Source organism: Jaculus jaculus, chromosome 6 (genome assembly GCF_020740685.1).
Source record: "Jaculus jaculus isolate mJacJac1 chromosome 6, mJacJac1.mat.Y.cur, whole genome shotgun sequence".
Lineage (NCBI taxonomy): Eukaryota > Metazoa > Chordata > Mammalia > Rodentia > Dipodidae > Jaculus > Jaculus jaculus.
Window position 1 is genome coordinate 155,861,477 of NC_059107.1, and position 22,742 is coordinate 155,884,218.

Below are 22,742 nucleotides of genomic sequence, written 5' to 3' on the forward strand. Positions count from 1 at the left end.
CGGAGCCCTGAGCAGGTCCCCTTCTCTGCATTCTCTCCCAGAAATACAGGAGCACTGTGCCTGGGGCCACCAGAAGGAAAAGCAGGGCTCCCAGCACAAGCCACTAAAGGTGTATTTAAAAATTAGAGTACTTGGGCTGGAGAGATGGCTTAGCGGTTAAGCGTTTGCCTGTGAAGTCGAAGGACCCTGGTCCAAGGCTCGATTCCCCAGGACCCACGTTAGCCACATGCACAAGGGGCCGCGTGTGTCTGGAGTTTGTTAGCAGTGGCTGGAAGCCCTGGCGTACCCATTCTCCCTCCCTCTCTCTCTCTCTGTCTCTTTCTCTGTCTGTCACACTCAAATAAATAAATAAAAGTGAACAAAATTTAAAAAAAAATTAGAGTTCTGAGCGGGGTGTGGTGGCGCAAGTCGTTAATCCCAGCACTCGGGAGACAGAGGTAGGAGGATTGCCGTGAGTTCAAGGCCACCCTGAGACTACATAATGAATTCCAGATCAGCCTGGGCTACAGCAAGACCCACCTGGGGGGATGGGATTATGGAATTCTGGGCTGGAAAGATGGCTTAGCGGCCAAAACCCTTGCCTACAAAGCCAAAGGAGCCAGGTCTGATTCCCCAGGACCCCCATATAAGCCAGATGCACATGGTGGCACCTGCATCTGGAGTTCATTTGTGGCGGCTAGAGGCCCTGGCACACCCATATTCCTTCTCTCTCTCTAATAAGTAAATAAAAATGAGGGGAATAAAATAAATAAAAATATATATCCCTCTCCTCATTCCCCTCCCCACCCCAACCCTCTCCTTCGCTCGCTCAACCTCTTTTGTTCAGCGTGTGTAACTTGAAGCTAATTTGTACTACTGGATAGCTAACTGAAGCCAAAGAAACAAAATCTGTATTGTTTTTACTGAAACAGAGTGTGGAATTAACATTAAATTTCAACAAACCTAAACTAATAAAATAAATACAAATAGTAAATAAAAATATTGTTTAAATGATGGAGTTCACTGAGGTAGGACATATGCTTAACATGTGTGAGGCCCTGAGTTCTATAGCAACCAGTAAAAGAAAAAAAAGAGAGTGATACGAACCACGTGCCTGCCTCTGTGCTCACACTGCGGCCTTTGAGGGCTGTGTCCAGAGCAGACAAGGCCCTACAGTTGTGCCCAGCACAAAGAATGTGGCGCAGGGGAGGAAGCAGGATGAGGCAGCCCCACATGGGGCTGGGAGCAAGTTGTCCAGCACTGGGGAAACAGTATATGCCACCCTCCCAAGGCCATGAAACACCCTGCTGCTCCAGCAGCCGGTATGGTTGTGGTAGAGGGTGAAGGGGGAAAAGAGACACAAGGGGTAACGTGGACGGGAGAGGCGGGGGGGGGGGGGGCTCCTATTAGGTGCCTCCATTTCCTTGCCAAATCCAAAGGCCTTTCCTGTGCCAGGTATGCAAGGCTCAGTGTGGGCCAAGAAGAGCTTCCAGCTGCCTAGGGTTGAGTATGTTGTGGCCAGACACCGTCAAGGCAAGGCCTTCCAAAGTCCTGAAGCAGCCAAGTGCTGGGCGTGGCCAAAGCAATGCCTTAAAATCAGCAAGGAGTTGTGGGGGGTGGGGGAGGCTGGGAAGATGGCTCAGAGGTTAGAGGTACTTGTTACCAAAGTCTGCTAGTATGGGTTTGATTCCCCAGTGCCCATGTAAAGCCCAATGCACAAAGTGGCACATGTTTCTAGAGTTCATTTGTAGTGGCAAGAGGCCCAGGCATGCCCATGTTCTCCCACTCCCCCGCCCCTGCAAAGAAATAAACAAAAAAAATTTAAAGACAGCAACAAGGGCTGGGAAGATTGCTCAGGGGTCAAAGGCACTTGCTTGCAAAGCCTAGCAACCCAGATTTGATTCCCCAACAACCACATAAAGTCAGATGCACAAAGGGACACATGCATCTGGGTTTCATTTGCAGTGGCAGGAAGCCCTGGCATGTACCCAATACTCTCCATGCAAATAAATAAATAAGCAAGCAAGCAAACAAACAAACAAACAAACAAAAAGTAGTGAAGTAGTGCAGACATAGGAAGACCCAGGGGACCTTTTGTACAGCCCTCAAAAGGCTGGGGAAGGGCTGGAGAGATGGCTTAGTGGTTAAGCGCATGCCTGTGAAGCCTAAGGACCCTGGTTCGAGGCTCAATTCCCCAGGACCCATGTTAGCCAGATGCGTCTGGAGTTTGTTTGCAGTGGCTGGAAGCCCTGGCGCGCTCATTCTCTCTCTCTCTCTCTCTCTCTCTCTTTGCCTCTTTCTCTCTCTGTCTGTTGCTGTCAAATAAATAAATAAACAAAAAAAAAACTAAAAAAAAAAAAAAAAGGCTGGGGAAGAGGGAATCTCGAATTCAGAGACCTCTGCTCCTCTCTATCCTTGCTTGCCCGCTCAGTCTAAGACCTGGGCATCCCTGGACTATGACCTATCTTTGGGCTTTTGGCTTTTCCCTCTTCTACCCTGCATGTGGAGATTTTCTTAACCTGAATTCTGTTGTTGTTGTTTTTCAAGGTAGGGTCTCACTTTAGTCTAGGATGACCTGAAACTCACTCTATAGTTCCAAGCTAATCTTGAACTCAGAGTGATCCTCCTACCTCTGCTTCCTGAACGCTGGGATTAAAGAAATGAACCACTATGCTCACCTTTAACCTGAATTTTTAAAAAATATGTTATTGCTGGGCATGGTGGTACACGCCTTTAATCCTAGCACTTGGGAGGCAGAGGTAGGAGGATCTCCGTGAGCTCAAGGCCACCCTGAGACTACATAGTGAATTCCAGGTCGACCTGGGCCAGAGTGAGACGACCCTACCTTGAGAAAACAAAACAAAACAAAATATATGTGTGTATATGTTTATTTGAGAGGGAGAATGGGTGTCCCAGGGCCTCTAGCCACTGCAAATGAACTTCAGATACATGCACCACCTCGTGTATCTGGACTTACATGGGTACTGGTAAAAATGAATTAAATGAACAAATAAGGAAACAAATTTTTAAAATCCAACCATGTACACAGTCAAAAAACTGTCTCTGCCCTGGCCTTCCAGTATGATGTTCCCTTGTCCAGTTATTGGCCTCTCTCCTGGCCAAGGCCAGCCCAGTAGATGTTCCCCACAGCTTCCTCCCAGGCGGACCCTCTGTCCCTGCCAGAGCTGCTTCCATGTCTCCCTATGGCAGCTGGTAGCATTGGCCAGAGCTCTGGAGGAGGGTGAGGGCCAGCTCACTCCACACTGGGAGTTGAGGCCCATGGAGACAAGATTCCCTTGTCTTTTTTTCTTCTTTTTTTCTAGGTAAGGCCTCACTCTAGCCCAGGCTAACCTAGAACTCACTCTTATAGTACCAGGCTGGCCTCGAACTACAGACATCCACCCTCCTACTTCTGCCTCCCAAGTGCTGGGATTAAAGGCATGCGCCAACAGGCTGGGCTTTTTTCTTTTTTTTTTAATTCCCTTTTCTGGAGACACTAAACACCTCATGGGACACATGTAGACATGGCCCCAGACTCACCGCAGACAGCTATGTAAGCCTTCCCAGCGGCACCTGGGGTTTGTAAAGGGAGACTTGGGATATATGTGCAGTTACCTGTCGATCTGGGAAGGATGCAGACCCAGACAGGTAAGGCACATCTGGACCGGTCCTCATGAAGTCTGACAGTCCCTGGGAGGAACTCAAGAGAGGGGGCTGGGGCCCCCATCAGAAGCCTGGGAGTGTGCGCCTCCGCCCGGGGCCCCGCCCCCGCCCGCCTGCTCCGCGGCCCTCGCTCACCCTCATAGCAATCGCGGACGGTGCCGAAGTACACGTAGTACTGGTCGTTGGTGAAGAAGAGGAGGCTGAGCCACGAGTCGAAGGCGTAAATGGGCACGATGAAGAGGATGCGCACGATGTAGCGCTGCTCGTTGGGGCGGCTGTAGCAGCGCAGGTGCATGTAGATCTGGAAGAGGGGCGGAGAGCGGAGGCTGCTGTCACGCCCCAGCCCACCTGAGGCCTTCTGACGCCCACTCCTTGGAGAAGGTGCCTGGCCAGATCGAGACTTTTTTGTTTGTTTGTGTTTCACGGTAGGGTCTTGCTCTAGCCCAGGCTGACTTGGAATTCACCATATGGTCTCAGGGTGGCCTTGAACTCACAGCGATCCACCTACCTCTGCCTCCCGAGTGCTGGGATTAAAGGGGTGCGCCACCATGCCCAGCAGACCTTGACTTCTGTTTCTGCCCTTCCCCCTTCTATGGCCTGATATAAGCAACCCTCCCTAGCCCTAGGAGATGCTCCATCAAATGCAGATGACAAACGTCCCATCATGACAATCAAACTAAGGGGCCCCAAAAAGCTGGCATCTGGATGGGTCTACAGGCTAGCCTTGTAGCTAGAAGGATGATGAGGCCACACCCAAGGCCGTGGCCCTCAATGATGTGTGCTCCTTCTCAAAACCTGGTCCCTGGGGTCTCACAGCAGCAGCAAGAGTTAATTGAGGGGTTAATTAAGGGTTAATTGAGACCATCTGGCTGTGGCTCCTCTGTCTTGGCCCTTAACTGATGCTAGCTAGAGAGGGTAGCAGATGAGAGCCTCACTTCTGGGGACATGGACAAACTTCCTGGCTGTGTGACCACAATGACGTGCTCACACCATCTTCCTCCTCGATCTGCCAAACTGAGGCGGCACTGTGCCCTCCCCAGAAAGGGAGGAGAGTGAAGTTGGACTCGAGGAAGCAGAGGAAAGTAAAAATTCCATGGGACTGCCAGAAACAGCTTCAGTCCAAAGTCCCGGCAGCCCTCAGTGCCTAGTCCTGACTCTCATGACATCACTCTTGACCCAGCCCAGCCGGCTGAGGAGGAAAAGAACAAAACACACCCCATCTGCCCTGGGTGCTAACAGATCTAGAAGAGAGAGAGGCACAGGGCAGCTGTCAAGTGGCTGCTGGGGCCTGAGCAGACTCACCCTCCTACCCTGACCTCGACATTTGGCAGCCATCAAGCCGTGGGGGTGGGGGGCTCCCCCAGCCCACTCCAGCAGTGTGTGCACACAAGAGCCCTCCCTGCCAGCTCCTCTCCTACCTCCCCCTCTTGGGCTTGCAAGTCTTTTGTCTGCAAAGGGGTTCCTTCCTGACAGCTCTGAATTCCCCGCAGCCTTGGCTGGACTTAAGACCAGATCTGGCCAGTGGCTAGTGGGCAGAGGTGTTTTCCCACACCCCTGCCCTATAGTCAGAGGGCTGAGGCTGCCTAATGCCATGGCCTCAAAACCGAGCCTGATCTGCCCCTGGATAAGCTGGGTTGTGGGCAAGAAGCCACCCAGGATGCAGGCTAACGCATTACTGTCACCAGGCCTGACCCGCCTAAGCCATATTTTACTGGACCAGGGACTTCTCAGGACCTGAGGTGTTCCTGCCATGCCAGGTACCTGGTGACAGGTGATAAGCAGGGCTGTCCACACAAAGAAGCCGGAGATGGCCTGGGCAGCGGTGGTCATCAGGAACACGGGCTGCTCCATGGCGGTGGGGCTGCCCTCAGGGGTGGCGGAGACACTGGGCGAAGCGGCTGCAGTTGTGGGTGATGCGGGGTCTGGGGCCAGTGCAGCCCCCCTCACTGTCATGGTGGCTGGTGACTTCAGGCTCCCTCAGAGAATCTCTTACCGTGAGCAATGGCCTGGCCTAGAGAGGAAGTCAGAGTGAGGGACGGCGCTGAGGACAACCTTACCTTCCAGGTCTCTGCGTTACCTTCTGGCCACAAACCAGCCCAAACGCAGTCATGTCTAGCCGGCCTCAGCCATGCCCCTGCTCTGCCATCTTGGCGCACAGGGCAGCATGGCGACATGTCCATTGACACACACCTTACCCTGGCAGAATCTCTTTGGTTCTCTCCCTAAACAACTTGCATTTCTTCTTTTTTTAAAAAAAAAATTTTTTGTTTATTTTTCTTTGAGAGCAAGAGAGAAAGAGAATGGGTGCACCAGCGCCTCCAGCCACTGCAAACGAACTCCAGACGTGTGCGCCCCCTTGTGCATCTGGCTAACGTGGGTCCTGGGGAACTGAGCCTCAAACCGGGGTCCTTAGGCTTCACAGGCAAGCACTTAACCGCTAAGCCATCTCTCCAGCCTCTTCTTTTTTTTTTTTTCTTTTTTTAAGAGAAGGGGCCCACCAGGGCCTCCAGCTACTGCACTTGAACTCCAGACGTGTGCGCCACCTTGTGTGTCTGGGATTATGTGGGTACTAGGGGATCGAACCCGGGTCCTTAGACTTCAAAGGAAAGCATCTTAGCCAGTAAGCCATCCCTTCAGCCCATAACTTGCAATTTTTTCTTCAAAATTTTTTTCCAGTTTCCCTAATGGCTGACACCACTCCTCAGAACCCAGCTGGGCCATTTTGGTTACTTTATGGCCCTTCCCCAATGTGTGCCCTCAAACTTTTTTTTTCCTTCCTCCGTGTTGGAGATGGAATCCAGGGCTTTACACAGCTAGGAAGCATCCCACCGCAGCCTCAAACTGTCCCTGTAACTCAGCTCAGAAATCTTTGCCACTAAAAACCTGCCTTGCCAGGCGTGGTGGCACACACCTTTAACCCCAGCACTCAGAAGGCAGAGGTAGGAGGATTGCTGTGAGTTTGAGACCAGCCTGAGACTACATAGTGAATTACAGGTCAGCCTGGGCTACAGCGAGACCTGACCTCTAAAAGAAAAATAATAAAAATTAAAATTAAAAACCTGCCTTACGTACTTCCCTCAGTCACACTCTCTGCTCAGTGCAGGTGGGCTTCATCCGCACGTCGGGCCCCACCTATTCTGAAGCAGGGCCTTCGTTCTGCCTTTGTATCCCTCGAACTGAGCCTAACACCCAGCCATTTATAATGCTCAGATGCACCATGTACTCGTCACAAACAACAAGGAGTAACAGGGTTGAGGAGGCTGCAAAGAGGGAAGTTTCTAGTGGGAAAGTGGAGCTGAGGTGGAATGCACCTTTGTGGAAGGAACATCTCTCAGCCAGTCGTGACGCACGCCTTTAATCCCAGCACTTGGGAGGCAAAGGTAGGAGGATGGCCGAGAGTTTGAGGCCACCCTGAGACCACAGAGTGAATTCCAGGTCCTCCTGAGCTACAGTGAGACCCTACTTTGAAAAACCATCAAAAGGAAGGAAGGGGGCTGGAGAGATGGCTTAGCGGTTAAGTGCTTGCCTGTGAAGCCTAAGCACCCCGGTTCGAGGCTCGGTTCCCCAGGTCCCACGTTAGCCAGATGCACAAGGGGGCGCACGCGTCTGGAGTTCTTTTGCAGAGGCTGGAAGCCCTGGCGCGCCCATTCTCTCTCTCTCCCTCTATCTGTCTTTCTCTCTGTGTCTGTTGCTCTCAAATAAATAAATAAAAATTTAAAAAAAAAAAAAAGGAAGGAAGGAAGGAAGGATAGATAACTCATCTGTCTACATTGGAGCTGGGTCCCCAGAAGAGCTGGTTAGTGTTAACTTTAGTATTCCTAGGAACCAATAAGCAATTTCACATTAAGAAGTAATTCAGGGGTCTGGAGGGATGGCTTAGTGGTTAAGGCATTTGCCAACAATGCCAAAAGACTCAGGTTCAATTACCCATGACCCACGTTAGCCAGAAGCACAAGGTGACACATGCATCTGGAGTCCATTTTCAGCAGCTCAAGGCCCGGACATGCCTATTCTCATTCATTCATATTCTCTCTCTCTCTCCCCCTTTCCCTCTCTCCCACTCTCAAATAAATAAAAATTTTTAAAAATGGAATCCAAGTCTGGCGTTGCTGTCAAAGAGTAAAGCAGGAGACGAGCGTGGTGGCAAATGCCTTTAATCCTAGCACCTGGGTGGCAGAGGCAGGAGAACGGACATGAGTTCAATGCCAGCCTGAGGTTACGCAGTGCCTTCATTCTCAGTGCTGCAACCTGTGGACGGGCTGGCGGTGCCATTCACCCATCAGACGACCTGGAAGACCACTGCCCAAGCAAGAACTCTGACCTCAACCTACACTGCAAGCACAGCACAGCTGACGAGAGGAAACAGAGACAGGTCAGGTGGACACAGAGAAGGATGCCAGCTGTGTGCCCAGCGTAGGCTCACTGGGCCCCAGAAGGTCTCCACTGCTCATCCCAGAACACAGCCAAGCCCAGACACAACTGTCACCACGGGAACCCTGCATCAACCCAGGTGACCAGTCCCACCACCCCTCCCAGATCCTGGGGCTGACGACTCCCACGGCCTTCCTGGGGGAAGGACAGCTCAGAGCCTGACCCGCAATCCAGAGCCCGTGCAGGTGCAGGGGCTTGCCGTCTACCTGCACTTCCTGCCCTGGCCCAGGGCCCCTCCAGCATTTCTCACCTCCTCTGAAAGCTGCTCATGAGCAGAGCGCCTTACACGTCAGTTTTCCTACATATAAACCCAAAGGGTCTCTAAGAGACCAGCCAAGAGATGGGTGTAGATTAACAATTCAGAAACAGAGAAGACATCTAAACTAAGAAACTCAAAAATGAAGAAGGTGTTTATATAAAGATTGGTGGCAAGTTCTGGGAAAAAAAAAAAAAAAGACACAGTGACAGACTAATAATAGCTCCCAAGCACGGCTGCAAAGTTAAAAAGCAGTGCCAGAGTGTTTCTCTAAAAAGCAGAGCTGAGCTGTAAATCACCATCTTTGCCCGTCATCCCAGATCAAATGAACAAACGGGGGGGGGGGGGTAGAGGAAGTACAATGCTCCTCAGTCTTCCCCATTTTTCCAAATATTATCTCATGTTTTTTTTTTTTTTCCCTCACAGCAACTCTGAAATAACATTATGGACATCTTGGAAATGAGAAAAAGGGATATGGAGCTTATTTTACAGCCTCTATCAAATGATTGTAGGGTGTTCAGAACAAACCTCTAAACAATACTTAAAGCCACGCCCTGACTCACTGATGCTAGGTCCCTAGCCTTCTAGACAGACAGGAGTGACAGAGGGCTTCCTGACCTGGACCAAGGCACACACAGAGGCTGTTGACCAAGACTGTACCACTCTAGACTTGCAAACTAGTAGGTGCTAAGAGAGGGAGTGGAACTGGGGACCGCCCCTCTACACCTTGGTTGGGGGTAGTATCATTTTCTCAGTAACATAGTAAACAGGATGTGGTTCTAGCTTCGCCCCACGCCTTGGAAAAGAGAAACAGGGAGGTAGGGGCTGGTGCCCTGGGACAGTCCTTTTGCTCACTGTGGAAGTGAAGCCTTTATTGCCCCACCTTTTTTTCTTTCTTTTTTTCATTTTTATCTAAAGAATGGGTACCCAGGGCCTCCAGCCTCTGCAAATGAGCTCCAGATGCATGCACCACCTTGTTTATCTGGCTTACGTGAGTCCTGGGGAATTGAATCTGGGTCCTTTGGCTTTGCAGGCAAGCACCTTAACCACTAAGCTATTTTTCCTGCTCTTTTCTTGTTTTTATTTATTTTGGTTTTTCGAGGTAGGGTCTCACTCTAGCTCAGGCTGACCTGGAATTCACTAGGTAGTTTCAGGGTGGTTTCAAACTCACAGCAATCCTACCTCTGCCTCCTGAGTGCTAGGATTAAAGGTGTGGACCACCACGCCCGGCCTTTCTTGTTTTTTTGAGGTAGGTAGGGTCTCACTCTAGCCCAGGCTGACCTGGAACTCACTATGAATGAGTTCCAGGTCAGCCTGGGCTAGGGTGAAACTCTGTTTCAAAAAAAAAAAAAAAAAATCAATTAAGTAGTCAAGCACAATGATGCAAGCCTTTAATTCTAGCACTCTGGAGGCTGAGGTAGGAGTATTGCCATGAGTTTAAGGCCAGTCTGAGCTACAGATTGGCCTGAGCTAAACTGAGACCCAACCTAAAACAAACAAATAAATGAATGAAAAAGAAATACTGGTACAATTGTCAATCTAGATTTGTCTCAAGGCCATTATGTTTAGTGAAAGTAGCTAATCTTAAAAGTTACATAATGAGGGGTAGGGAGATGGCTTAGCAGCTAAGGTGCCTGTCTGCAAAGCCAAAGGACATAGGTTCAATGCCCCAGGACCCATGTAAGCCAGATGCACAAGGTAACACATGCATCTGGAATTGATTTGCAGTGGCAGGAGGCCCTGGCATGCCAATTTTCTCTCTCTGCTTTTCTCTCTCACATAAATTAATAAAAACAAAAGTATTTTAGGGCTGGAGAGATAGCTAAGTAGTTAAGGCACATGCCTGTAAAGCCTAAGGACCCAGGTTCAATTCTCCAGGTCCCATGTAAGCCAGGTGCACATGCTGGCGCATGCGTCTGGAGTTCATCTGCAGTGGCTAGAGGCCCTGGTGTGCACATTCTCCCCACCCCGAATCAAATAAATAAATGAAAATTTTAAAAAAATAGTAAGTATTTTTTAAAAAGTATTTTTAAAAGTCACACCGATTGCATTTATAGAACATTCTCAAAACAGCAAAGGTATAAGCCGTAGGGGAGATACTACTGCTACTGTTTGGCTTAATGGATTTATAATGACCACAAACTGCCCTCTACGTACTGAGGTTCATGCCCATAGATTAATGCTACTCTCACTTTTGGTTACAGAAGCTTTCCTTTAACTGCAATAATTCAAAACTCATCAAAGTACTAAGAACTAACACTGGAGTTCAGCACTGAGACATCTCTATCACATCCTCCAAGGCTCAGGGACTATTGTGGAAGAAGTGGTGGAAAGAATGTAAGAGCCAAAGAAAGGGGAAGAGTGTTTATAATACTGTCTTCCAGACACAAAGCAGCCTTGATATGCGTGACCTCACAGTGGCTGATGCTACCTACCTAAGACCTGCATAATAGAAGGGGGGGGGGGAATGACAGTGGGCTGGGGAAATGGCTTAGCGGTTAAGGCATTTGCCTGCAAAGCCTAAGGACCCAGGTAATATTCCCCAGGACCCACGTAAACCAGATGTGCAAGGGAGCACACACATCTGGAGTTCATTTGCAGTGGCTGGAGGCCCCGACGCACGCATTCTCTCTCTCTCAAATAAATATTTTTTAAATGATGACATCAAAAGAGAATGAGGACTAATTGGAAGGAAGGGATTGGGGGAGTGAGGAATAAGGGAAGGTGACAAAGGAAAGTGGTGGGAAGGATTATGATCATGGTATTTTGTATGTTATTTATGGAGATTGCCAATAAAAAATTAACACATTAAACCAGGTGTGTTGATGCATGCCTTTAATCCCAGCACTCAGGAGACAGAGTAAGGAGGACTGCCATGAGTTTGAGGCCACCCTGAGACTACAGAGTAAATTCCAGGTCAACCTAGGCTACAGTGAGTTCTTAGCTCAAAAAAACAAACAAAAAAAAAAAGTTAACAAGAAGGGGCTGAGGAGATAGCTCAGTGGTTGAAAGTGTTGTTTGCAAAGCCTTCTAGGCCAGGTTTGATTCCCCAGTACCCATGTAGAGCCAGATGCATGTATCTGGAGGTGGTTTGCAGCAGCAAATGGCCCTGGTACATCCAAACACACTTTCTGCTCACAAATCTTTAAAAATTTAACTACTAGAAAGTCCATTAAAAGATTCCTCAGAGCTGGAGAGATGGCTTAGTGGTTAAGTGTTTGCCTGTGAAGCCTAAGGACCCCAGTTTGAGACTCAATTCGCCAGGACCCAAGTAAGCCAGATGCACAAGGTGGCACATGCATCTAGAGTTCATTTGCAATGGCTGGAGGCCCTGGTGTGCCCATTCTCTCTCTCTCTCAAATAAGTAAATAAATAAAAATAATATATATATTTTAAGAAAAGATTCTTTAGCCAGACGTGATGATGCACATCTTTAATCCCAGCACTCGGGAGGCAAAGGTAGGCGGGTTACCGTGAGTTCAAGGCCACCCTGAGACTACGTAGTGAATTCCAGGTCAGCCTGGGCTAGAGTGAGACCCTTCCTTAACACAAAATAAAAAACTTCACACACGGCACACACACACACGGCACATACACACGGCACACAATCACACACACACACACACACACGGCACACACACACGGCGCACACACACACACGGCACACACACACACACACACACACGGCACACACACGGCACACACACACGGCACACAGTCACACACACACGGCAGGCACACACACACACACGGCACACACACACGGCACACACGGCACACACACACGGCACACACACACGGCACACAATCACACACACACGGCAGGCACACACACACACACACACACACACGGCAGGCACACACACACACACACACGGCACACAATCACACACACACGGCACACACACACACACACGGCACACACACACACACACACGGCACACAATCACACACACACGGCACACACACACACACGGCACACACACACACACACACACGGCACACACACGGCACACAGCTGACACAACAGTTAAGGGTACAGTGGGTGCTATGTTGACAAATTCCTTCCAGATGACGTGACAACTGCTATCTTTTTCGTTGTTGTTTTGTTTTGTATTTTGAGGCAGGGTTTGGCTCTAGCCCAGGCTGTATCTTCGTAAATATTTTTTGTGTTTGACAAAGAAAACAAGAGGCAGAATGGGCATGCCAGAGCCTTCTGCTGCTACAAATGGGCTCCATGCAGGTGCATGCGCCACTCTGTGTTTGGCTTTATGTGTACGCTGGGCTTTGAAAGCATCTTTAACTGCTGAGTCATCTCTGCAGCCCTCACAGCTGGTGTCTCAACAGTGGCAAGGGCACGTGAATCCATACCTGAATAATGCACATGCATGCACACACACGCACGCACGCACGCACACACACACAAACCCCATGGGTGACAGGACAGAACTAAGGGCTGTTAGTCCAGTTCTCACAGCTGCTATTAAATGGCTACATGCTACAGCCTGGGAAGACGTTGCCATTGTAGGGAACACAGGACGTTTTATGTTATTTTTGTAACTTCCTGTTAGTCTCCAATTATTTTTAAAAGTTTTGAAAGTAAATCTCCAACAGATTCATACTTGCATATTAAAGGGTAAAAAAATAACAAAATACCTAAGATTCTTCTCTCTCTGGTCTCACTCCATGGCCAAGGCTTGTCTTCAACTTCAATGATCCTTGGGTCTGGGACAACTGGCACAGAATCAGGCTTGATGTCTTTTTTTTTTTTAAATAATTTTATTTATTTATTTGCAAGCAGAGAAAGAGCATAGACGCACCAGGGCCTCGTGCCACTACAAATGAAGTCCAGACACATGCTCCACTTTGTGCATCTGGCTTTATGTGGGCACTAAGGAATTCAACCCAGACTATCAGGCTTTGTAAGCAAATACCTTTAACCACTAAGCCCTCTCTCCAGCCCAAGTATTTTATCTATGTAGTTCTTATTTATTTATTTGAGAGAGATTGAGGCAGAGAGAGAGAACCGGTATACCAAGGCCTCTACCCACTGCAAACAAACTCCAGATGCATGTGCCACCTTCTACATTAGGCTTTATGTGGGTGCTGGGGAACTGAACCTGAGTCTTTTGGTTTTGCAGGCAAGCACCTTAGCTGCTAAGCCATTTCTCCAACCCCGAGACTTCTTTTTAAAAGGGGAAGGAGAAATATGTGAGAAGACTGTTGTAGTCAGGTTCACATTGCTGGTAAGAAATCACCCAACCAAGAGCAGCTTGTGGGAAAAAAGAGGTTTATTTTGGCTTACAGACTTGAGGGGAAGCTCCATGATGGCAGGGGAAAACGATGGCATGAGCAGAAGATGAACATCACCCCCTGGCCAACATAAGGTGGGCAATAGCAACAGGAGAGTGTGCCAAACACTGGCAAGGGAAACTGGCTATAACACCCATAAGCCCACCCCCAGCAATACACCACCACCTCCAGGAGGTGCTAATTCCCAAATCTCCATCAGCTGGGAACTAGCATTCAGAACACCTAAGTTTATAGGGGACACCTGAATCAAACCACCAATTCTGCCCCTGGGCCCTATAAACTGATATCCATATATGATATAAAATACAATGCATTCAGTCCAACTTTCATCGGGGCCGGCAGCTTTCCTTAGCTCCCGGCATCTCCACTGAGTCTTCACTGCAATCCACGGTTCCTCTGCATGGCCCCATGGGGTCTCCATGCAGGCATCCAGCAAACCTGCTTCACACTGTCCATGGCCATTTCCAACACACAAGACCATGTTGCAAACTCAATGACCCTCTTTCCTGCATTTCTTATACCCCACAATACCAGATAGGGTGCTAATTTGTTAATCAAGGAGGGGAATAAAGCAGACTTTGTAGAATAGGACACACCTTCTGCACTCAGATCCCCTTCAAAAGAGTCTATGTTCTTCTTGTTGCCCCAGTGCAGGTCAGCTGGCCCAGTCTCAAAGGTTGTGATCTCTCAATTGCTGCTGAACGGGCAACAGCTCACCCAAAGATTTTTCTTTCTGTGCCATATCCCTCTGCTCACTCCAGTTCATTTCTATGCAAAGCAACCCTGCACAACTTCTCAGGACCCAGGCATAAGAGCAAGCTTCTCACACAAACTGCTAGCCCAGTCCAAGCAAAACTCTTTCTCACCCTTATAAGCCAAACCTCACAGTCCATAGTTCTTACTGCGTTCAGGTCTTGCAGCTCTGACCAGAATAGTCCGTCAGCTGTACTTGCAGCGCTGCAAGGCATCTCTTAGGCCAAGGTTTCAACTCCTTCCACATTCCTCTTGAACATCAGCTCCAAAAGGCCAAAGCCACACAGTCAGGTATCTAGCAGCAATCCCACTCCTCGGTATCACTTTACTGTTGCAGTCAGGTTCGCATTGCTGGTAGAAATCACCCAACCAAGAGCAGAGGGTGGACATCAATCCCTGGCCAACATAAGGTAGACAATAGCAACAGGAGAGTGTGCCAAACACTGGCACAGGGAAACTGGCTAAAACACCCATAAGCCCACGCCCAACAATACACTCCCTCCAGGAGGTGCTAATTCCCAAATGTCCATCAGCTGGGAACCCAGCATTCAGAACACCTAAGTTTATGGGGGACACCTGATTCAAACCACCACAGACTGTACCATGTAGTAACTGCTGAGACCCAGTGTAGGGCAACAAGAGATGTGCAGGCAATTTTCTATAATAAAACACTTCAGGGCTGGAGTGATGGCTTAGTGGTTTAAAGTATTTGCCTGAAAAGCCAAAGGACCAAGGTTCAATTCCTTACGACCCATGTAAGCCAGATGCACAAGGTGGCACATGCATCTGGAGTTCATTTGCAGTGGCTGAAGGCCCTGGCAAGCCCATTCTCTCCATCTGCCTCTTTCTCTGTCTCTCAAATAAATAAAATTAAAAAAAAAAAAAAAAACAAACACTTCAGACAGTAAAAAGTCTTCTACAAAAGCTATCCTGAGACCTTAAATGACCAAGGAAATGGCCTGTATTAGGCATTTACTGTTTGCTTGTGGAAAAACAGTCAGAGCAGTGAAAACTAACAGGGAGATGGGGCTGGCTCAGTGGAGAAGCTCTTGCAGTATCATGCCCGGGTTCGGCCTTAGCAGTGCCCCTCACCCCCAAAGCGACATTGTTCTACACTTGGCCATTTTGTTCTAGGAAAACTTGCTGTCAGAAATACGCCTCCTAGAGCAAGCTTCAGACATGTTTTTAAACATGTCTTCATGGTCAAGGTGTGTTGTCACATGAGTGAGAAGGGAGCTGCTCTTTGAGAGGCCCAGACTAGGGCAGTGTCTGGAAAAATCATAGTTGGAATATTTCTACTATTGTACAATTTTGTTACCAAAAACAGTGTCTGACGCTGATTAAAAAAAAAAAAAATCACCAGGTGTGGTGGCGCACACCCTTAAACCCCGCACTTGGGAGGCAGAGGTAAGAGGACCACTCAGAGTTTGAGGCCACCCTGAGACTAGTGATTTCCAGGTCAGCCTGAACTAGAGCGAGCCCCCACCTTGGGGGGAAAAAAAAGGAAAAACAGAAGAAAAAAATCTTAAATCTCAATTCCTAAAACACTGTGCAATAGAATTTTGTTGGTCAAAAAATTTTCCAACAAAAAAATAAATAAATAAAAAATTTCCAACACATTTGTGTTTTGGACGCTTATGTTAAAAACTTTAAAATAAAACCCTTCTATTTAGCTGATAAAAACATCAGATTGGCACTGGAGGATGGAAATGTACTAGCCAAATTTCAACACATCCTTTGTACAGTCAGTGGCTGAGATGGAAAAGTAACCTAATTCAGAGGAAACGCAATGGAGCGCTTCCCTGAGGACTGTGGCCTGTGCAGATGCAGCCTGTGCAAGGCAGGGTCTGAGGGGACAGCAGCCAGATCTCCAGTCAGGCCTTCCAGATGCTCCTCCTGGAAGCCAGTGGGGTTTGAACCATCAACAAAACAAAGTTAAACATCTAAACTGGGCATGGTAGTGCATGCCTTTAATCCCAGAACTCAGGAAGCAGAGGTGGAGGATCTCTGAGTTCGAGACCAGCCTGGCACTACAGAATAAGTTCCAGGTCAGCCTGGGCTAGAGTGAGACCCTGCCTCAAGAAGAAACAAAAATTATATCTTGGGGCAAACCTGCTTACCCATGTTTAACTCCTTAGCACCCAGATAAAGCCAGTGGGTCTGTGATCCCAACAGCCTATGGGCCATCAGAGGCAGAACAGGAGAATTCAGAAGCAGCTCATGAGCCAGCTAGACTGGCCTACATACAGCAGAGGTAAAAATAACAAGCCAGGCTTGGGAGGCTGAGGTAGGAGCTCAAATCCAGCCTGGATGACAGAGTGAGTTCTTGGTCAGCCTGGGCTACAGTGAGACCATGATTTTAAGAAATAAATTAAGGGCTGGAGAGACGGCTTAGCAGTTAAGCGCTTGCCTGGGAAGCCTAAGGACCCCAGTTCGAAGCTCGATTCCCCAGGACCCATGCTAGCCAAATGAACAAGGTGGTGCATACATCTGGAGTTCATTTACAGTGGCTGGAGGCCCTAGTGCACCTATTCTCTCTCTATCTGCCTCTTTCTTTCCCTCTCTCTCTCTCTCAAATAAATAAATAAATTTTTAAAAAGAAACTAAGTTAATTAATTAATTAACACAAGGGCTGGAGCGATGGCTCAGTGGTTAAGTGCACTTCCTATGCAAGCCTGAAGGCCTGAGGAGACTGAGACGCCACTGAAATTCGGTCCCCAGAGCACAGGCATGCAGTTTTACACCCAGCCACATGAACAGCTGGGCGTGGTCATATGCCTTTGTAACCCCAATCCCACGGGGAGCCGAGCCTGAGAATCTTTAGGAGTCCTGAAGTGGGGGGAGAGGGGCAAGGTCCTGATCCGTAAGAGACTCTGGCTCCAGGAAAAGCAGGTGGACTAGCAGTGAAGTGAGTCCTCGGACATTGCCCCTCTGGCCACCATGTGGGTACACACCACAGCAGGTGAGCTCACCTTGCCACAGGCAGGCATGCAGGGCACCACATGGGCACACACTGAGAGGGAGTACAGTTAAGGTGACTGGACCCCTGGAAGTAAAAAAGGCAGGCAAGTTTGCACTTGCTAGAAATCAAAGAGGATCTGACTTCTTATCTCTTGCCTAGTTCCCTAGACCTGTTTCTCCACAACCAACCAGGAACCCTCCTTAGAGGGGATCTTTTATAGGATTTAAACACTGTGGTTGGTCAAGTTCAGTCCCTGGCACTTGGTGTCAGGGCTAGCCTTTTCCTGAGAAGGCCCCTAGCCCTAAACAACCAGCTGTCCTTGTTCACCTGAGTTGGAAGACAACCTACCATTGTGAATACCTTTGTAAGGGGAAGGCTGGCTCTCTGACCAGTTAAAAACCTCCAGCTGTGGGTAAGTTTTTCCACTCAGCTGGGTCAGCCCAGGGCCAACTGGCTTGAGCCAAGGGAGGAGCCCCTAGCCCTTACTCTCCACATGGTTCTTTATCCCGTCCAGCTCCCTACAGGACAAGAACTCCTTGAACTTTCTTTTTTCTTCTCCTCCCCACCCCTCCATAGGGACTCACTCTAGCTCAGGCTGACCTGAAATTCACTAGGTAGTCTCAGGGAGGCCCCAAACTCATGACAATCCTCCTACCTCGGCCTCCTGAGTGCTGGGATTAAAGGTGTGCACCACCACACCTGGCTCCTTGAACTTCCTTTTCTCTCTTATTTCCACGGTTTTTCCAGGCCCACCACATGGGATCTCTGGCCACATGACTGCTTTTCCTGGGCTCTTTACTTCCCTCAATAAATACAGTAATTTGATAATTATCTTTCTCAGTCTTTTTTATTCAATTCTTTGATTAAAATTAGAAATGAAAGCCGGGTATGGTGGCGCACGCCTTTAATCCCAGCACCAGGGAGGCAGAGGTAGGAGGATCACTGTGAGTTCGAGGCCAGCCTGAGACTACATAGTGAATTACAGGTCAGCCTAGACTACAGTGAGACCCTACCTCAAAAAATCAAAAAAAAAAAAAAAATTAGAAATGAACCTAGGTTTTGGGGTTCAAGGGCTTTCCTGGACCCCGAGAACCCCGTAACAACAGCACAGCAGGTGAGCACACCTGCCACAGACAGGCACACAGGATCCCCCATGGTCACACTACAGCACACAAACCAAACAAGTAACAAGGGAGAGAGCCTGTCTCAGCAGTGGAGGGAGAGGACAAGCACACTAAGGTTGTCCTCGGCCTTCTGTGTGTGCACCAAGGCACACGTACACCCATCACACCCATCATAAACATCCACATACACACACAAACACATAATACAAAGTTGTGACATGGTTAGCTTATCGTCATGTACACACTGGTAATGTGGGTTCTGATTTTTCTGTTACTGACAGAAGTCTATAACCAAAAGTTTGCAGCTCAGTGCGCAAACGCCAGTCTGTAAACTGGGCCACCAATGCCATTCTCCTGCCTCTGCAACCTCTGTAATTCTTCTTAAGAGATGCCCCCCCCCCAGTCCCCTCACACCCGGGCAACAGACCAGACAGAAAGTAAAGTGAAGCTCTCCCAGTTGCCCACCTGCCAACGAGCGCGGTCACTCCACCTGCCTCCCACTCGCCAGCCGCCCAGAGGCACGAAGAGTCGGCTGCACACTGCACACACTTTGGCCCAGGCTCTGAGTCAGGAAGCTAGGTTGGAATCTCGGTGCTGTCACCTGAGCTGGGCCTGGGACAGGTGACTGGACTTTTGGGAGGGGAGAGGAGCACAGGTGTGCACTGTTCTTCAGCATGGACTTTGGGCTGTAAATCAGCATTTCCTAGACTCCTCTGCACTCATGAAGCCTTGGACCCGGTTCCCAGCACTGTATAAGACTGGGTGTAGTGGTGCATGCCTATAACCTCTGCACTTAGGAGGTAGAGACAATAGGATCAGGCGTTCAGGCCAGTCTTAGCTACATGAGACTGTATCTAAAAATAAATGGAAGAATGACTCCAGTGAATGAATATAGTGCTGAACAGGATTTGACGCTCCCACGGGACATGGGAAGTCCCCCAGAGCCAAGAGCATGGCACTCTCACAGAGAAAAGCATAGCTAATCGCCCCAGGCAGTGGAGTGGTCTCGGGGTAGCCTCCTACCTCTGCCTCCTGAGTGCTGGCATTAAAGTTGTGCGCCACCACATCCAGCTATCTGCACACCATTATCACTTCTCTAGGCCACCAGGCACACAGCAGGAATGTGGAAGAGAAGAGATTCATGCCCTCGACTGAACAACGGACACCTGGCCTTGGACCGTCCCCACCTCTGACACTTTCCAGAGGGCAGAGGATGGAGGCTGAGTCATAACCACTGTCTTCCAGAATCAAGAGGCCACACCAAGGAGGGCAAAGGTAGGTGTTATGGGCTCCATCAGGACACAGCCTGGCCCATCTGGTGGGGACAACAGGAAGGTGAGTCTGTCAAGACTGAGACATTTTCAGCCACTGGAACATTCTAGCAGTGTGCTACTTGCTTCTGGAATAAGGAAGCTTCCCCTCAAATGGGACTAGACGCTTGCTCCTTGAGATGGGGACACTCACGAGGCCTGCCTGACTTCACCTGGACAACACTGCGACCTTCCAGGGGTGGGTCGGAAGCCATGTCTTAGGTGTGACTATACTGGGACCTGTTTAGGTAGCATTCAGCATGCTGTGACTGGATAAGGGAACCACTGATGAATTTGCACTTTGTGGCTCCTTCTAACTGAAACTACACCATCCTCCCAGCACTGCCAGCCTCGGGGACTGGAATGTTCTCATCTTCACCACAGAACTTTATCCCCACTGCCTCCACATCTGTCACCTTCAATCGTGTCTGTGTGTGCCATGTCTTCTCTGGCCTATTCTTTTCTTTCACAGCAGTTAGGGCAGGGACATGGCCCAAGGGCTAGCTGACAATGGCTGCTAAAACATACCTACTGGACGCTACTTTGGGGACAGGGGCTACAGCATAGACAATGTGTGACACTCCAGCAGGTGTGTGCTGGGAACAGACCGCATGATATGTGTACGGTGCAACCTGACTGGTGGGCCACTTGTGGCCCTGTGTGTTTACAAAGCCCTCTGATAGCCATGTGAAGTGAGTCTTGTCCTGTCAAAACACTAGACAGGTATGTGTCATTCCCCCACCACCACCGCCCCCAAGGAGCCCAGGTCCTATGGGGCCATCACAACCCAGGCGCAGGGCTCATGACTCCCATGCAGGGCTTGGGGCTGATGAGAAAGAGAAACAGGCTCAGGCGAAGCCAGTTCACAAAACAGGAGGTAGCCAGTACAATGTCCCCTCCACCTTTCACCAGAGGACGGAGGGAAGTGCACAGGGGCCGGAAGGGGTTTGAGAGGACAGGGAAGCAGCAATGGGTTCATGAATCAAACTCAACCAGGGCCCAGAGCCTCCATCAACCATGTATGCTAAGCCCAGAAAGCCACGTAGTGGCATCAACAATTGTCCCCTGGACCCTGCCTGTACCAGAAGCCTTCTCCTGGAAAGACAGGGCCGCTGGTCCCTCTCGGAGGACACTCTCCTTTCTCAGACAAGTCATATAGCTAAGTGCGCATGACCACCTCTCCTGAGGAGCTACATGTTCCAGAGAGCGACTTGGCAGCTCATCCTGAGTGCATTCTGAGTGTTCGAGCCTTGTTTCAGGGACACCTTATCACATGTCCTGTGTGTTGAGCACCTATGAAACACGTCCACATCCTAGTCACCAAGTCTGTGAGCGTGTCTCTTGACAAGGCAAGGGGACTTTACAGATCTGCTGAAGCTGAGGCCTGGAGCCACAGAGCCTACCAAGGAGTATCCAGGTAGCCTGACGTCATCACAGAGGGGCAGCATGGGAAGAAGGCCCTGTGACAGAGGGAGCAGAGAGAAAAGTGGGGCACACAGCTGTCTTAGGAGGTGGAAGAAGGGACCACCAGCCAAAGAATGCAAGGAAGTGGAAAAGGCCCAAGAGCGGGCTCCACCCTCGGCACTCCAGGAGGGCAGCCTTGCTGGCGCCTAGATTTCCCACCCCCACCTCCACCCCAGGTAAGGTCTCCTTCCAACCCAGGCTGACCTGGAATTCACTATGCAGTCTCAGGCTGGCCTCGAACTCATGGCAACCCTCCTACCTCAGCCTCCCGAGTGCTGGAAAAGGCCTGCACCACCACGCCCGGCCTGGCACCTTGACTTTTGCGCTTTGGACTTCTCAGTCCACAACTGTGAGATACAAATGCAGCAGGGTTGGAATCACCACCTGTCTGGAAATGCCTGCACCAGAAGCAGTTTCCTAGCCGCCTGGTAAGGGTTCCTTCACACTGCCCGCAGCCCACAGGGCCCACAGCCTGGTCCTTCTTCAGCCTCGGACCTGGAGCCAGACCACCTACATCTGACTCCCAGGTCTGCCAAGTCACAATAAGTTAACCTGTCCCTACTCAACTTCCTCACCGTGTAACGGGCACTCAGCGCGCGCCTCCCTCAGAGGAGCTTCGAGAAACGAACAAAACAGAGCAACAGCCAGTGCTGCTGTTATGAAAGCTTTCCTGCCTCGTGGCCTCATAGGTGCTGGCCAGGCTGGGGCTCACTTTCCAATAGTCTCCCAGGCCCAGGATGCTTCCAGCTTTGGCAGTGGGTCTCTAAACCTTCTGAGATTAGAATTCTCTCTTTTCTTCCTCCTTTCCTCCCCTCCTTTTTATTGTTTTTTTTTTTTTTTTTTGAGACACGGCTTACTCTATAGTCCAGGTTGGCCTTGAACTCAGGGCAACGTCCCTGCCTCAGCCCCTCAAGTGCTGGGATTACAGGCATGAAACCATTCATTAATTTCTTCAGATCCAAACATTTCCAAGCTGGACCCACGAAGGGCTCACTCAGGCAGCTATCACCACCAACAGGCCTCGCTGCACTGGCAACAGGTTGGCAGGCATCTTTGGAATGTTAATGCATCCTGGGAGGGATTTTGTTCTCTGTTCCCTACCCCTGAAGGAACTTCTGTCTTCACATGCCACCCAGGTAGGGTCTGACCCCTCCTCAGTAGCCTGGGAACACTGAGCCCTTGGGCCTCTGGTGGCTGCCTGGCTCAGTTATCTTCTGGGTGGCTGCCTCGGGGTGGGGGAGAGCTGACCCACATCAGAGCCAGACAACAGCCCACAGCCTGGCCCCTTTACAGAGGGGATTAGAGGAGAGTGAACGCCACAGCCCGCCTGGCAGCTCTGCTGGGTGAGGCTTCTGAAAAAGGGTCACATGCCTCCCAACAAGGCAGGAGTTCACATTTCCCTCCCAGTCTCCTCCCATCCACACACACCTGCCCAGGACCCTCTGGAGGGCACGTAGCTCCCCTGCTCCCAGGACCATGACCCCGCC

The 22,742-nt window shown here is 49.8% G+C and overlaps 1 protein-coding gene across 3 annotated transcripts in view; it reads right to left on the reverse strand.

Annotated features, from left to right (window-relative positions):
• Tmem184b (transmembrane protein 184B) overlaps positions 1–22,742 on the reverse strand; it is a 60,796-nt gene that overhangs the window by 19,396 nt on the left and 18,658 nt on the right. For all 3 annotated transcript variants that reach the window (XM_045152435.1, XM_045152433.1, XM_045152434.1), the window contains exons 2-3: positions 5,404–5,653; positions 3,778–3,943 (exon numbers count right to left, since the gene is read on the reverse strand). In XM_045152435.1, coding sequence (XP_045008370.1) covers positions 3,778–3,943; positions 5,404–5,595 — 358 coding nt within the window. In that variant the 5' untranslated portion in view covers positions 5,596–5,653. The remainder of the gene's footprint in view (positions 1–3,777; positions 3,944–5,403; positions 5,654–22,742) is intronic.